General features: G+C 50.8%; 4 protein-coding genes across 10 annotated transcripts in view; all 4 read left to right on the forward strand.

Moving 5' to 3' along the window:
• The window catches only part of ARHGAP30 (Rho GTPase activating protein 30), a 22,016-nt gene extending 18,648 nt beyond the window's left edge, over positions 1-3,368 (forward strand). For 3 of the 4 annotated variants that reach the window (XM_011976431.1, XM_011976437.1, XM_011976443.1), the window contains 2 exons: positions 651-916; positions 1,006-3,368. In XM_011976431.1, coding sequence (XP_011831821.1) covers positions 651-916; positions 1,006-2,625 — 1,886 coding nt within the window. In that variant the 3' untranslated portion in view covers positions 2,626-3,368. The remainder of the gene's footprint in view (positions 1-650; positions 917-1,005) is intronic. The other variant, XM_011976453.1, reaches the window with a different exon arrangement.
• Positions 3,369-4,338: 970 nt separating this feature from the next.
• On the forward strand, positions 4,339-11,299 carry USF1 (upstream transcription factor 1). Of its 3 annotated transcripts, none has more exons than XM_011976421.1 (11): positions 4,339-4,460; positions 6,967-7,058; positions 7,444-7,493; positions 7,656-7,740; positions 8,110-8,211; positions 8,381-8,576; positions 8,816-8,903; positions 9,683-9,741; positions 9,884-9,978; positions 10,224-10,352; positions 10,543-11,299. In XM_011976421.1, exons 5-11 carry the CDS (start codon positions 8,113-8,115, stop codon positions 10,630-10,632), a joined length of 756 nt encoding a protein of 251 aa, XP_011831811.1. In that variant the 5' UTR covers positions 4,339-4,460; positions 6,967-7,058; positions 7,444-7,493; positions 7,656-7,740; positions 8,110-8,112; the 3' UTR covers positions 10,633-11,299. The 3 variants fall into 3 exon arrangements, with proteins under 3 accessions (XP_011831811.1, XP_011831802.1, XP_011831806.1); XM_011976412.1 differs by having other exon boundaries at positions 4,345-4,460; positions 7,656-7,771; XM_011976416.1 differs by lacking the exon at positions 4,339-4,460 and adding an exon at positions 5,383-5,401 and having other exon boundaries at positions 7,656-7,771.
• Positions 11,300-11,576: 277 nt separating this feature from the next.
• Positions 11,577-12,931, forward strand: TSTD1 (thiosulfate sulfurtransferase (rhodanese)-like domain containing 1). 2 transcript variants are annotated; one of them, XM_011976393.1, is made up of 4 exons: positions 11,577-11,681; positions 11,888-12,010; positions 12,484-12,646; positions 12,733-12,931. In XM_011976393.1, the coding sequence occupies exons 1-4, from the start codon at positions 11,606-11,608 to the stop codon at positions 12,782-12,784; spliced, it is 414 nt and encodes a 137-aa protein (XP_011831783.1). In that variant the 5' UTR covers positions 11,577-11,605; the 3' UTR covers positions 12,785-12,931. The 2 variants fall into 2 exon arrangements, with proteins under 2 accessions (XP_011831783.1, XP_011831791.1); XM_011976401.1 differs by lacking the exon at positions 11,888-12,010 and having other exon boundaries at positions 11,579-11,681; positions 12,733-12,928.
• Positions 11,601-14,840, forward strand: part of F11R (F11 receptor) — a 41,719-nt gene continuing 38,479 nt past the window's right edge. The window contains exon 1 of the mRNA XM_011976386.1: positions 11,601-11,681. The gene's annotated coding sequence lies outside the window, so the exon portion shown is untranslated. The remainder of the gene's footprint in view (positions 11,682-14,840) is intronic.

Genomic DNA, 14,840 nt, shown 5'->3' on the forward strand with positions numbered 1-14,840 from the left:
CTGTCTTAAAACAAAAAAACAGTTCCAAGTGCTATGATTGCAGGAATTAGCTTGTTTCATTTTCTCATAATCCGTATGTTTCTTGTGTGAGATAGGATACTGTACAGGTATTGTTATCCTTATGTTACAGCAGTGGAAACTGAGACTTAGGTTAATCAATTTGCTATTTATTTAGGTAGAAGTAGCAGAGCTAGGATCTAATCCTTGCTCTGCCTCCAGTTCCCAAAGTGTCACGCATGAGAAGTCCTGAGGCAGGATAGGATAGTGGGTAAGAACATGGGCTATAGAGTTAAGCAGACTTGGGTTCAAATTTTGGCTGTACTGCTTATTGGTTACATGACCTTAGACAAATTGCTTAATTTTTCTGAGCCTCAGTTTCCTCATATGTAAAATGAGGACAATACCCCACATAATAGTTTTGAGGAAAAAATAAGACAATACATTGTAAAATGTATAGCACAGTGCTTGGCACCTGGCAGGGTCTCAATTAAGGTAGCAAGCCAATAATTAAGGACATTGGTCTGAGAGGATCAGTCATTCAGAGTAGCAGTGCTGGGAGTGCTGGGCCCCTGCTATATCAATGCTAGGAGGACTCACATTTGGGTCAGGGCTTGACCTTTGTATTCCTGGGGCTACTTCTCCCCCAACAGATGAAAAGTTGGAAGCAAGTCCAGCCTCAAGTCCCCTGGCAGACTCAGGCACAGACGACTTGGCTCCTGCCCTGGAGGATTCCCTGTCCCAGGAGGTGCAGGACTCCTTCTCCTTCCTAGAGGACTCAAGCAGCTCAGAACCTGAGTGGGTGGGGGCAGAGGATGGGGAGGTGGCCCAGGCAGAATCAGCAGGAGCAGCCTTCTCCCCTGGGGAGGACGACCCTGGGATGGGCTACCTGGAGGAGCTCCTGGGAGTTGGGCCTCAGGTAAGGAGAGCCGTGCTGGGTTTGGGGGTGGCATGGAGTCAAGTGTGGACAGGGCCTTCTGGTCCTGAGCCACCACGCTGTGCCTACAGGTGGAGGAGTTCTCTGTGGAGCCGCCCCTGGATGACCTGTCTCTGGATGAGGCACAGTTTGTCTTGGCCCCCAGCTGCTGTTCCCTGGACTCCGCTGGCCCCAGGCCTGAAGTTGAGGAGGAAAATGGGGAGGAAGTTTTCCTGAGTGCCTATGATGACCTAAGTCCCCTTCTGGGACCTAAATCTCCAATCTGGGAGGGTGCAGGGAGTCTGGAGGGAGAGGCAGCAGGATGTGGAAGGCAGGCTCTGGGAGAGGCTGGGGAAGAACAGGCATGCTGGGAAGTTGGGGAGGACAAGGAGGCTGAGCCTGGTGGCAGGCTAGACATCAGGGAAGAGGCAGAGGGAAATCCAGAAACCAAGGTGGAGGCTGGAAAGGCCAGTGAGGATACAGGGGAGGCTGGGGGAAGCCAAGAGACAAAAGTCAGATTGAGAGAAGGGAGTAGGGAAGAGACAGAGGCCAAGGAAGAGAAGTCCAAAGGTCAGAAGAAGGCTGACAGTATGGAGGCTAAAAGTGTGGAGGAACCAGAAGAGCAGTATACAGATGAGGAGAAGGAAAAAGAAATTGAGAGAAAAGAGGCTGAACAAAGAAAGGAAGCCCAGGTAGAAGCTGAAAGGGACCTAGAGCAAGGGGCCCAAGAAGATCAAGTTGCTGAGGAGAAATGGGAAGTTGTACACAAACAAGAGGCCGAGGGAGTCAGAGAGGATGAGGACAAAGGACAGAGGGGGAAGGGGGAGTATGAAGCAAGAAAAGACCAAGGAGATGGTGAAGACAGCAGAAGCCCAGAAGCAGCAACTGAAGGAGGAGCAGGGGAGGTCAGCAAGGAACGGGAGAGTGGGGATGGAGAGGCTGAGGGAGACCAGAGGGCTGGAGGGGACTATTTAGAAGAGGGTACCCTCTCTGAAGGCTCAGGTGTAGAGTCCCTGGAGGTTGATTGTGCCAAAGAGGGCAATCCTCACTCTTCTGAGATGGAAGAGGCAGCCCCACAGCCACCCCAGTCAGAGGAGAAGGAGTCTGAGGGGCAGCCCAGTTCAGACGGCTGTCTATGTCCCTGTTCCCTTGGCTTGGGTGGTGTGGGCATGCGTCTAGCTTCTACTCTGGTTCAGGTCCAACAGGTCCGCTCTGTGCCTGTGGTGCCCCCCAAGCCACAGTTTGCCAAGAAGCCCAGTGCAATGTGTAGCAAGATTCATGTGGCACCTGCAAATCCAAGCCCGAGGCCTGGCCGGCTTGATGCGACTCCTGGAGAAAGGGCTTGGGGGGCCCGAGCTTCTCGATCCTCTTGGAGGAATGGGGGTAGTCTTTCTTTTGATGCTGCTGTGGCCCTAGCCCGGGACCGCCAAAGGACTGAGGCTCAGGGAGTTCGGCGAACCCAGACCTGTACCGAGGGTGGGGATTACTGCCTCATCCCCAGAAACTCCCCTTGTAGCATGATCTCTGCCCATTCTCCTCGGCCCCTTAGCTGCCTGGAGATCCCACTTGAAGGCGCAGAAGGGTCTGGATCCCGGAGTCGTCTTAGTCTGCCCCCCAGAGAACCCCAGGTTCCTGACACCCTGTTGTCCCCTCAGCGCCGATCGTATGCATTTGAAACACAGGCTAACCCTGAGAAAGGTGAGGGACTGTGATTAGGACCACAGCCCTGGGCAAAGGGGACCAGTAAGTTGTCTTGAATCTCCAGGGTTCCTGACTAGCTGTCTCTTCTGCAGTCTAAGCAGCTGTAGTGCCCAACTCTATAGGCTTTGGCCCTCCAGCTTCTCTGACTGTGGGAGGCACTGCCTTGTCTCAGACACAAAGCACTTATCTCTTAGGAGATTCCTAAGAAAGTCAACAAGATCTTGTTCCCAGGGAGTGGGTTACTGGCCAAAGGGAACATAAGGTAGGCAGAAAAGTTAAAAGAGTTTCTTAAAGTGAAGACTGGAGAAGTTCCTCCCTTCCTCTGAGCTATGAATCTCTCTTCATGAAAGCCAAAGGTAGAGACGGGGGACAGGGCCAGGTTAGGGCCTTCCATACACAAACACTTCTAGAGTTGCCCATTCCTGTTCTGCTCTTGGACCCTTAGATACCTCCTGTCCTTTTTAGATCCAGATTAAGAGAAACGTTCAGGAAGCTCTTTGAAACCCTCAGTATTTGTTGGAGGGACTGGACTCCTCTCCAGCTCCCCACCCTCTGTCTCCAGTCACCATGTGCAAGAGAGATCCTGTACAGATGTCTCTGGGCTCTCGTTTTTCCTTTAGAATAACTTCTTCCTATTTCAGGAAAGGGAAATGGTCTCACTCAGGCCCTGGGACTGCTTCTCCAGCCAGGTTGGGGCCATAGGTCCCACTCTAGTGAAGGTCAATGTCTCAGAATAAAAGCTGTATTTTTACACGTAGTGTGGAGTCTCATTACTCTTATTAAAGTCTTTGGTGATAGCTATTATATCTTCATATATTTGGCAAAACATTCTTTTTCTTCTTGTTGTTTGGGTGCTCTTCCTCAGTTGTTGTCATGGAGACTAGTGGCTAGAAACTAGAGCTAGGTTCATGGTGGTCACGAAATAAGGAAGAGAAACTTATATTTACATAATGCTCATTATGTGCCAGGAACTGGACTAAGTATCCTGTGCTCATAAAATCTGTGTCCTTGATTTTATTTAATCCACATAAGTCTGGAAGGTTGGTGCTAGTATCTCCAGTTTATAGATGAGGAAACTAAGGCTCAATTAAGTCAAAATGCTTGCCAAAGGTCTCAGAGGTAAGAAGTGGCAGAGATGGGTTTGAAACCTGGATCTGCCTCGTCCCCAAGTTTGAATTCTTCCCATTATACCACAATACTCCAAATCCATTCAGGGTAGGTCTTGATTGAGAAGAACAGGAATCAAGATTCCTGTCACAGAAAGTGTGAGCCTTTAGAAAACGAGAAGCTTTGGGGTCTTCGGGTTAGTGACTGCCGACGCGAATAACAAGGAACATACCCAGTTCTATGCATGCCCTGATAGGTCGTAATCTCTAGCAGGTAGGTAATCTTTCAAAAAGACGCCCTGAGCCAAGATGGCCTCCCAAATAGCCCTTGTTAAAGATGGCGCCTCCGTCAGACGTCCCTCCCTTCATCTCAGCTGGATTCTCTCTCTTTTTTCCTGGAATGAAAAAATGCCCTGCCAGCACTAAGATGTCAGTACAAGTTAGTCATCTCTTTCCCGTTCTTGTCTAAAGTGGCCAGGGCTTCAGTTACATACTCCAGGACACGGCTTCTTCCCGACTTCACAGAAAACCCACAAACATCAGCTCTCATCAAGATGGAGTGAGCGGAAGTGGGGCGGCTCTGAGTTTGAGTTTGTGGGCGGGCCGAGAGCGACACTTCCGCCCCTCACCAACATGGCTGCGGGCTGCAAGTGCGCATGAGCAGCTGTCTATGGAGCTACCTAGGTCGGGAGAGGGAGAACACAGTTGGAGAAAATCGGCGGCTGAGACGGCCTTGGCCGGTGAGTGTAGGACCAGGCAGAAGTCTGGAAACTGGGTGGACTGGCAAGGCAGGCAGGTTTGATTTTGTTTCCTTTTTTCTGGTTAGAGAACACTGCTGGGGAGGAAGCCTTTGTTTTGGGGGGGGGGGGTGTTGTGCTGGTTCTTTATCTTCTACCCTGCTTTGTGGGCCAAACTCCCTGCCCCCGAGCGCGAGCGTCCCAGCCCTCCTGCGCTGTCCAGCTGCGGGCCGCAGCCGCCGGCACCGGGTGCCTGAGCCCCCTAGTCCCCGATGTCCTTTCCTGCCTCCTCCGCGGAGCAGCTGGGGCGCGGGGCTAGACTGCGGGGCTGCGGGCCACGGCGCAGGCTCCCGGGCTCGCGCCTGGCGGGCGCTCAGCTCCTTAAGCGCCTTCTGGTTGGAGAGCCTGCAGGGAGACGCCTCATTCTCAGGCAAGGTCTAGGCGCCTGACTTCTTTCCGGAGTAGATTTTTTTCCCTTTGTGTCCAGACTTAGCAAGGGCTCTTACTGGGCCCTTCTGGCCTGAGCGTGCCCACCACAACGTCCCATTCCAGTTTCCGTGTCACAGATCCCTAATGCCTAGGAAATGCTTCCGGATGTCCAACTAAGATTTGAATAAGTACCCTGACCCCGTTGCTGGGTGTCCTCAGAGACTGCCCCGGCTGACAGCTGTGGCCAATAGAGATGCCTCCTGTGCCGGGCCCTCTATTTCATTGCCTTCCCCTGCAGTCAGCGCGGCAAGCTTCGCAGGGCATTTCCTCTTCAGGTTTGAAGATGGAAATGTAGGTGGTCCCAAAACACTAGTGTTACTTCCCCTTATCAACTGGGATCTCCTTGCAGCGTTACTTCCTCTGGACGGTTTCACTTTCAGTTCCTTTTTCAACATTTTCCTCGGACGCGGTCTTTCCAAGGCTTATCCACTGAAAATTTTCCTTGGATAGGAAAGGTTTGGAGGACCTTATGGGTAGAGAATTTCTAAAAATCTTGCCCCTTTTGTGTTGGGATTATCTTATTGCTTTGTACTGTGTAGCTGTTTCTTTCTGGAGGCATGTCTGCCCAGCTCTTTGTTTTTCCTGCCCTCTGGCTGGGTGTCAGGGTCCTAATGCAGAGCTTCTACCTGGATTCTACCTGCTTTGTCTTTTCTTCAGAACCCTGTTTTTTTTTTTTGTTTTTTTTTTTTTTTTTTTTTTTTTTTACCCGTTCTTGCTGAGGCTCAGTTGATTTGGAGTTGTCATAGCAACATTTTAGCAACTGTGTGGTTTTACAGGAAGGCTTGAGGAATAAAATAGAGGGTGCTTGAAGAGGATCCACTTGGGCTTTAGGGTTTCTAACAGATTATATAAATCGGAATACCCCAAAACAAGAATCCTGTCAGTAGAATGGGGCCCAAAGGCCAAGTCTAGTCTTTGTGGTCAGGGACATTCTTCCAGTGGTAGTGGGCTTGAGATTTCCTCTTCCTAGGTTTGAGAACAGAAATGTCTTGGTGGACAATATGTGGCTGAGCAACTGGAAGAAGTATCAGTGTCCATGACACGGTATTTTTTGATGGTGGGGCCAATACATGGCCCTTCCTGATTCCCATGAGGCTGCCATCATGGCAGGTCATAATAGCTTTAATAGTGATTCATTTAGAAATGTGTTGTTGGCTGGGTGCGGTGGCTCATGCCTGTAATCCCAGCACTTTGGGAGGCTGAGGCAGGCGGATCACCTGAGGTCAGGAGTTCCAGACCAACCTGGCCAACATGGTGAAACCCCATCTCTACTGAAAAATACAAAAATTAGCCGGACGTGGTGGTGGGCGTGTATAATCCCAGCTATTCAGGAGGCTGAGGCAGGAGAATCGCTTAAACCCAGGAGACGGAGGTTGTAAGCCGAGATTGTGCCACTGCACTCCAGCCTGGGCAACAGAGCAAGACTGTCTCAAAAAAAAAAAAAAAAAAAAGATAAATGTGTTGTTTCAGCCAGGTGCGGTGACTCACACCTGTAATCCCAGCACTTTGGGAGGCCGAGGTGGATAGATCACGAGGTCAGGAGTTTGAGACCAGCTGGGCTAACATGGTTTAGTAGAAACCCCGTCTCTACTAAAAATACAAATATTAGCCAGGCGTGGTGGTGTGCACCTAATCCCAGCTACTTGGGAGGCTGAGGCAGGAGAATCACTTGAACCCGGGAGACAGAGGTTGCAGTGAGCTGAGATCGCGCCACTACACTCCAGCCTGGGTGACAGAGCGAGACTCTATCTCGAAAAAAAGCGTTGTTTCTGTCTTCCAGTATAATTATCCCCTCTCTATCAGGAGTTGGAGTGATAATGGAGGGACGAGGAACACTATTTGTAGAGTTGCTTTTTCAATCACTCTAGGCCAGTCCTCAACATCAGTATGGTGGAGGCTGATTGTCCCCTGCAGATGACTGGGTTATTTTCCTGGCTGTGTTTTCATGGAACCTAAGTTCTAGAACCGGAGATACTGTTCTGTTTCCTAGACTTACTGCAAACTTCATGATTTCTACCAGGACTTAGCACTCAGGCCTGTGAATAGGAGATACAAAGACTTCCAAAAAAGGACCAGTTCCTCGGATGTGCCCCCTCACAGAGAGATGAAGGGGTGAGTGAAGAAGGGGTAGGGTCTGGGATGAAAGATGGGTGGCCTGGAAGAATGCAAAATGGCCAAGAGCACTGCCTCTGGAGTCAGGCAGACCTGGATTCAGGTTCTACTCTGTCACTTACTGTGTGATTTGGTTTCTTCATCTATAAAATGGAAGTAGTGCTATCTATCTCATGGTGTTGTTTTTAATATTAAATAAGAGTACATGTGATGTACTTAGCTTAGTGCTTATGTACATAGTAAACAGCAAACACTAGTTGTTATTCTAACCTAACTCAGCTTCTGTTGGGAATGCCAATGAGTTTGCAGCCATATGTTACTGGGCCGGTGAGCTTCTCATTGACTTCTTCCCATACTCTTCCTTTTGTCCTTTCACCACAAACAGGCAGCAGAAAACAGCTGAAACGGAAGAGGGGACAGTGCAGATTCAGGAAGGTGAGTGCTAGAGACGGAACCAAGACTAAGAACCCATCATGGCCTCCCTTCCTCCCCCACCAGACCATCTCCTGTGCATCCTCCTCCTTCAGTGACATGCACGTGGAACGGGGATAGAAAGCCAGTTAACTCACAGACTTTTCTTTTGTTCTTTTAATTCAGGTGCAGTGGCTACTGGGGAAGACCCAACCAGTGTGGCTATTGCCAGCATCCAGTCAGCTGCCACCTTCCCTGACCCCAACGTCAAGTACGTCTTCCGAACTGAGAATGGGGGCCAGGTAAGGGAGGGGGCCAGGTGGCTGCAGGTGTTATTTGGGATTGGGATTGAGGGAGGTAATTGAACATGTCTTGGGGAGACCTGGCTTGGAGGATGAGTTGAAAGAATGGACTGTTTCAGGGGAGGGGTGTGCTGATACTGGAGTAGAGACTGGTGTGAGGTTAGGTGTATGCTGAAACCTCTGTGTGGGGAGAGAAGGGAGAATGGCTCAATCCGTGTCTCTGAAGGACTTTGTTTTGGGGCCCTATCCTAGGGAAGCTTTATGAGGGGCCCTAGGATTCCCAACACTTAATCTTTTATTCTCTCTTTCCCTTGCTCTGCCTTCCTCTACACTTCTAGGTGATGTACAGGGTGATCCAGGTGTCTGAGGGGCAGCTGGATGGCCAAACTGAGGGAACTGGTGCCATCAGTGGCTACCCTGCCACTCAATCCATGACCCAGGTACAGGGTATGGGCTGGGGAGGTGACTAGAGTTCTGAGAAGTAAGATGAAGAAGGGTATTAGTAGGATGGGGGTGAAGCTAGGAACAGTGAGGCGTCTAGGGCTGCCTTGTCCCAAAGCACTAGGCTCTCCTTTCCTGGATGTTTCTCTCTCTCTCTCTCTCTCTCAGGCGGTGATCCAGGGTGCTTTCACCAGTGATGATGCAGTTGACACGGAGGGGACAGCTGCTGAGACGCACTATACTTACTTCCCCAGCACGGCAGTGGGAGATGGGGCAGGGGGTACCACATCGGGGAGTACAGCTGCTGTTGTTACTACCCAGGGCTCAGAGGCACTGCTGGGGCAGGCGACCCCTCCTGGCACTGGTGAGATACTGCATGAGGATGCTGGCTGAAAGGGCTAGAATAGGCTGTGAGACATGACTGGTAGGCAGTGAGCCTTCACTCATGACTCTTAGTGATCATTAAGATCTGGGCAGGCAGTGAGTCCGGGGCTGCTCTTCTATTAACAGGTTCTTTTTAGAGGAGGGGCCCAGGGTCTTCACCTCAGGGCTTGGTGAGGTTCCTACCCATGTCCTGACAGAACCTACCCTGCATCTTCGCAGGTCAATTCTTTGTGATGATGTCACCACAAGAAGTACTGCAGGGAGGAAGCCAGCGCTCAATTGCCCCTAGGACTCACCCTTATTCCCCGTGAGTGACACTTGTTTCTTCTCAAATTTCATAAGTGTTTTTTTTGTTTTTTCTGTTTTTTTCTGAGACAGAGTCTTGCTCTGTCACCCAGGCTGGAGTGCAGTGGCGTGATCTCAGCTCACACAACGTCTGCCTCCAGGGTTCAAGCGTTTCTCATGCCTCAGCCTCCCAAGTAGCTGGAACTACAGATGTGTACCACCACCCCTGGCTAATTTTTGTATCTGTTTTTTTTTTTTTTTTTTTTTTGAGACGGAGTCTCGCTCTGTCGCCCGGGCTGGAGTGCAGTGGCCGGATCTCAGCTCACTGCAAGCTTCACCTCCCGGATTTACGCCATTCTCCTGCCTCAGCCTCCCACGTAGCTGGGATTACAGGCGCCTGCCAACTCACCCGGCTAGGTTTTTTTTTGTGTGTGTATTTTTTAGTAGAGACGGGGTTTCACCGTGTTAGCCAGAATGGTCTCGATCTCCTGACCTCGTGATCCACCCGTCTCGGCCTCCCAAAGTGCTGGGATTACAGGCTTGAGCCACCGCGCCTGGCCTAATTTTTGTATCTTTAGTAGAGACAGGGTTTCATCATGTTGGCCAGGCTGGTCTCGAACTCCTGACCTCAATCCGCCTGCCTCGGCCTCCCAAAATGCTGGGATTACAGGTGTGAGACAACACACCCAGCTACCCATAAGTGGTCCTAGTACCTGCTAAATCTTGTATAATTCCTTAACCCCAAACTCCAATCATGTACTTTTGTCTTCTTACTCTGGCCACCCTGGGCTCTGTTGTCAGGAAGTCAGAAGCTCCCCGGACGACTCGGGATGAGAAACGCAGGGCTCAGCATAATGAAGGTAGGTATGATCCAGGTGGAGCTAGGAGCTGTCTGGTGTGATCTCAGCAGTGATGTCTGAGGGGTGGAGGGTTAGGTAATTTTACCCCGGGACTTGTGGCGAGTTTTCACTGAGTCACCTTGTCCTCCACTTTGCCCCACAGTGGAGCGCCGCCGCCGAGACAAGATCAACAACTGGATCGTGCAGCTCTCCAAGATAATCCCAGACTGCTCCATGGAGAGCACCAAGTCTGGCCAGGTCATGGAAAGACCCTGGTAGTGGGCAGGATGCCTGAATTCTGTCACCTGGTATTGTTTCCAGAAATGGTAGAAAGAGGGGCACACATGACAGTAGTCTTATCTCTCCCTGAGGTTCCTGTATCTCTGGGAGATATTATACCACCTTCCTTAGAGGAAAATGAGGTCCAAAGTAGGAACCTACTTTTGGAAAGCAAGCTGGGTATCTGAAATCCTAGTCCTGATTTTGTTGACCTTATCTTGCAGAGTAAAGGTGGGATTCTATCCAAAGCTTGTGATTATATCCAGGAGCTTCGGCAGAGTAACCACCGCTTGTCTGAAGAACTGCAGGGGCTTGACCAACTGCAGCTGGACAATGACGTGCTTCGACAACAGGTCAGACTCCTACCCCCAGTGCAGCCCTTCTCAGCTCTGCTAGCCACTGACCCAGTTTGACACCCTCTACTTTGTTCTCCATGGAGAGGGCTTCATCTTTTCCCCTTACCAGTGGATGTCTGAATACATTCAGGGGCTTGGTAGTGCCAACTTTACTACCCATTCCTTTACTGCCTCCTTCCCTTGTCAGGTGGAAGATCTTAAAAACAAGAATCTGCTGCTTCGAGCTCAGTTGCGGCACCACGGATTAGAGGTCGTCATCAAGAATGACAGCAACTAACTATGGGGATTCAGGGGCTTTGGGCCCAAGAACTGCAGATAGCCCAGGAGCAACAGCCTAATCCTGTGCCCCTTTCCTTCACTGCCCACTTCTGGCATGGGACAGGGGGAAGTTCAGAAGGTGTGTCCTTGAACTGAGGCCCTGTGATATGGCAGCCTGCAGTGGTGTGAAACACACAATGTGGAGGTGCACTGACAGCCTTGCCCACCCCCACCATGCAACCCCTGGGCCCTTGTGCTCCTCTCGCACAATGCATGTGCTGCCTCCATGCTGGATACTGGACACACTAAACTGGGGGGCTTGTCCTGTACTTGCTTAGAGTGCCCGGCAGAGGTCTGCTGACAGGTGATGCTCTGGCTTGCCCCAGGACTCTGGCACTTCCATTGGTTCTTCCTTTCCCTGGAGCTGAGGTTTAGAGGTGCACCCTGTGGCTCAGGGGAGCAAGCTTACACAAGAAGTGGGGGAAGGGTGTTTAGCAGTGGCTGGTGCCCATGAAGAGGAGATTGGCCAGCGAGAAGCTGAGGCCTATGCAGACGTCTCTGAAGCCAGAGAGAACAACAGGCAGGGGTCCACTTGGGGCCTTCCCCCTTATGGGGGTCTTTTTTTTTTTTTCTTTCCTTTTTTTTTTTTTTTTTTTTTTTTTTAAGGATAAAATTGTTCAAAGCCACAGTTGTCTGTTTTTCTTCCTTTTGTGGGGCCACAGGCTGGAAGGGAGGGGCATTGCTCTTTGACCAGTAAGGGCTGTGCTAAGTTCAGGGTGGGGTGCTGCTCCTGCACTTATTACCCGGAGACCTGGTACCTGGGCCAGACCGATCTGTCGTTTTTGGCCCACGCTAGAGAATGTTAAGGGCTTCTGCAGTAGACTGGTGCTAGAGGCGCCGTGAACAGGTGCTGCGGGGGCGGTGCGGGGGGCGGTGCGGGAGGCGGTGCCTTCGCTTCCGGATCCGGTCTCAGCTCCGGGAGCGAGTGGGAGATGCTGCAGGCTACGAGAGGGCGGGCCGGGGCCGCACTCCGGAGACTCGCAGTTGCTGCGCGCACCATGGCTGGAGGTACCTGCGGGGGATGCCTGGGACCGCGGTCCTCTTGGCCCCCTGAGTTGAGGTGTGGCAGGGAGTGGGGTGGGGGAGCGAAGGGGCGTGGTTGAGGGGTCTTGGTGCATACCCTACCAGGGAGGGGCGCTGCCAGGTGAGGGGATACCGTGGCGGCCATGACTCCTAGGCCCCTTCTCCTGAAGGCTGTCGCGCCCCTTCCTCAGCGCCCACGGTCTCGCTCCCTGAACTCCGTTCACTCCTAGCCTCCGGCCGGGCCCGACTCTTCGACGTGCGCTCTCGGGAGGAGGCGGCAGCTGGGACCATCCCAGGGGCGCTCAACATCCCGGGTATAGGGTGGAGAGGGGACGCCCAGGTGGTGGAATAGAGCCGTTCAGGAGGGTCTTTGCCAGTGGGACCTCATTTAGGATGGAATGGGGAAGGCACTGATTATGGGGGTCCTGCATTCCCGGGAGCCAGCCCTCAGCTTCCTAGGAAGGACTGATAGGAGGCGGATCCTGGCATCGGAACTGGCCCATCCAGTTTGAGAAGACAGCAGGTGGAGAGGAGAGGGGCAGACCAGCTTCTCTTGACTTCCCCAAGTCTGGACGCCTGAGGGAGCATCCCGCCCCGCCTCCTCACGGCTTGGGGAGTGGCTCGCATTCAAAAGTCGTTAGTTTCTGATTCTTGAAATTGGGGTGGGGGTAGGGGATGGCTATCATATGTTGTTTGGGGGCCCCCAGGACCCAGCCTTTCCAGGCCCAGCTTCCGAACCTGAGTGCCAAACTGCCGGCTTTCCCTTCTACCCTCTCCACTCCTCCAGTGTCCGAGTTGGAGAGTGCTCTGCAGATGGAGCCAGCTGCCTTCCAGGCTTTGTACTCTGCTGAGAAGCCAAAGCTGGAAGATGAGCATCTCATTTTCTTCTGTCAGATGGGCAAGCGGGGCCTCCAGGCCATGCAACTGGCCCGGAGTCTTGGATACACTGGGTACGGGGAGGTATGGCTGCTAGCTGGGAGGTGATGGGGACTACCTGTCATTCCTGTCCGTCTCTCACCCTTCTTTATCTCCACAGGGCTCGCAACTACGCTGGGGCCTATAGAGAATGGTTGGAGAAAGAGGGTTAGGCAGGAGGCGGCTTACTGATTGCCACCCCCTGGCCCCTTAATGGCCACCTTAACTAAGGGTGTGAAGGGGCTGACTTGGTGAGTTGGGCAACTCCTTATAGTGTTGTGTACACAAAAGCATCAAATAAAGAACATTTAATCAAAGTATTGGAAGCACTTAATGTGTCAGGTGGACTGAAAACAGTTCTAATCTTTATCTAGACCTCAATTCAGTCCTGGATCATCATTTCTCAGCATTCATCTGCTTCCCCTAGCACTCCCCACATGCAAAATTCTAGCAGTTTCCTGAGAGGCTACAATGTACAGTACTTCTAGAATAGCTGTTTTCAACCCAGAATGCACATCAGAATCAGCAAGTTTTTTTTGTTTGTTTGTTTTATTTTTTAATTCAGAATATGGAGGGTGGAGCCGGAGCATTAGTGGCTTTATGGGCCCCTGGGGTGATTCTTATATGCAGCCAGAAGCAGGTACCACTGCTTTAGAGGTCAGCAAACTATGGCCCCAACTGGCTGGCTGCTGTGAACTTTGGTTATTGTCTATGGCTGCTTTGTCTATGGATTGAGGAGGTGAAAGGGCAATCCCAGGCCTTTGGGTGAGGGAATGGATAGCACCCTTCATCCCTACTGATGTGTCATGCACAGATTACAGGCATGAGGAGCCTTTCCTGTGCCACCAAAACCGGGTTTCGGTTTTTATCAACACTGATCTCTTATACTGGATTTAACAAATTTAATTGGTTGACCAGGTGCAGTGGCTAAGGCCTGTAATCCCAGCACTTTAGGAGGCCGAGGTGGCAGATCACCTGAGGTCAGGAGTTCAAGACCAGCCTGCCCAACATGGTGAAACCCCATCTCTACCAAAAATAAAAAAAGTGTCCGGGTGTGGTAGTGCACACCTGTAGTCTCAGCTACTTGGGAGGCTGAGGCAGGAGAATTGCCTGAACCCAGGAGGTGGAGGTTGCAGTGAGCCGAGATCACGCCACTGCACTCCAGCCTGGGTGACAGAGACAGACTTGGTCTCAAAAAAACCAAAATTTAATTGGTTAAAAAGATGAAATTATGCATGCTTACTGAAACAAAATTCAGCACTACACAGTAGGTATATGACTTCCTTCTAATATAGTGTATAGTTTGATGCACAATACATTTTAAATATTTTTGTGGCAGAGTTTTTACCTCTTAAGTTTGATTTTTGGAAAATGTATTCCTTAATCTGTGGAAGAGAAGATTGAGTCAGAAATGAATCCAGGTTTCTGAGTTTTCATGCCTCTGAAGAACTTTCACACATTTCCTGCATTCCTTGCCTTTCTCTCACGTCCTTTTCTTCCCGTCTGCCTTCTCCACTATACCCAGCCCTCATTCATTCATTCATTCATTCATTCATTTTTGAGATGGAGTTTCGCTCTTGTAATCCATCCTGGGATTACAGGCATGCGCCACCATACCTAGCTAATTTTGTATTTTTAGTAGAGACGAGGTTTCACCATGTTGGTCAGGCTGGTCTTGAACTTAGGTGATCCGCCTGCCTCTGCCTCCCAAAGTACTGAGATTACAGGAGTGAGCCACTGCACCTGGCCCCTCCTACATCTTTTATCTCATAGTAGGCACTCCATACACAATGAAATCTGCTATTCATCTGGGCTCTCCAGCTTCCCTGTCACACAGCTATCCTACTTTCTCCCTGGGCTCATCTTGCCACATTACTGTATGAGTTTAGCCAGACATTGTTGAGTTTGGAGATAAAGTTGAAATATATGAAAGAGTCTAACCGAGAGTCTGGCAAAGTGTCAATTACCCTTTCCGCAAATACCGAAAACGTTTTGGTTTTCAGAAAGGTTGGGAAGTTTCTTCTGGGGCCTTATTTCCTTCTTTGTTTTGTCTTAACTCTTTTAGTCTTATGTTTTCCCCTCCCCAGCTCTTTATTATAATTTGGTTATAGCATTTTATTATTATTATTGAGGCATAATTTACTTATAATAAAATGCACAATTCTTCCTTGGCCCAGCTTGGTGGTTCATACCTGTAATCCTAGCACTTTGGGAAGCTGAGGTGGGCGG

This window comes from Mandrillus leucophaeus, unplaced genomic scaffold, assembly GCF_000951045.1.
Source record: "Mandrillus leucophaeus isolate KB7577 unplaced genomic scaffold, Mleu.le_1.0 Scaffold1014, whole genome shotgun sequence".
NCBI classification, from domain to species: Eukaryota; Metazoa; Chordata; class Mammalia; order Primates; family Cercopithecidae; genus Mandrillus; species Mandrillus leucophaeus.

Bases quoted from the DNA above. Each gene is read 5' to 3' on its own strand.
- USF1 (XM_011976412.1), top strand. From the start codon at position 4,377: ATGAGCAGCTGTCTATGGAGCTACCTAGGTCGGGAGAGGGAGAACACA. The intron at 8,212-8,380 runs GTACAGGGTATG...TCTCTCTCTCAG, and splicing joins CCACTCAATCCATGACCCAG to GCGGTGATCCAGGGTGCTTT. The intron at 8,904-9,682 runs GTGAGTGACACT...CTCTGTTGTCAG, and splicing joins AGGACTCACCCTTATTCCCC to GAAGTCAGAAGCTCCCCGGA.
- TSTD1 (XM_011976393.1), top strand. From the start codon at position 11,606: ATGCTGCAGGCTACGAGAGGGCGGGCCGGGGCCGCACTCCGGAGACTC. The intron at 12,011-12,483 runs GTATAGGGTGGA...CCACTCCTCCAG, and splicing joins AGGGGCGCTCAACATCCCGG to TGTCCGAGTTGGAGAGTGCT. The intron at 12,647-12,732 runs GTACGGGGAGGT...TTATCTCCACAG, and splicing joins CGGAGTCTTGGATACACTGG to GGCTCGCAACTACGCTGGGG.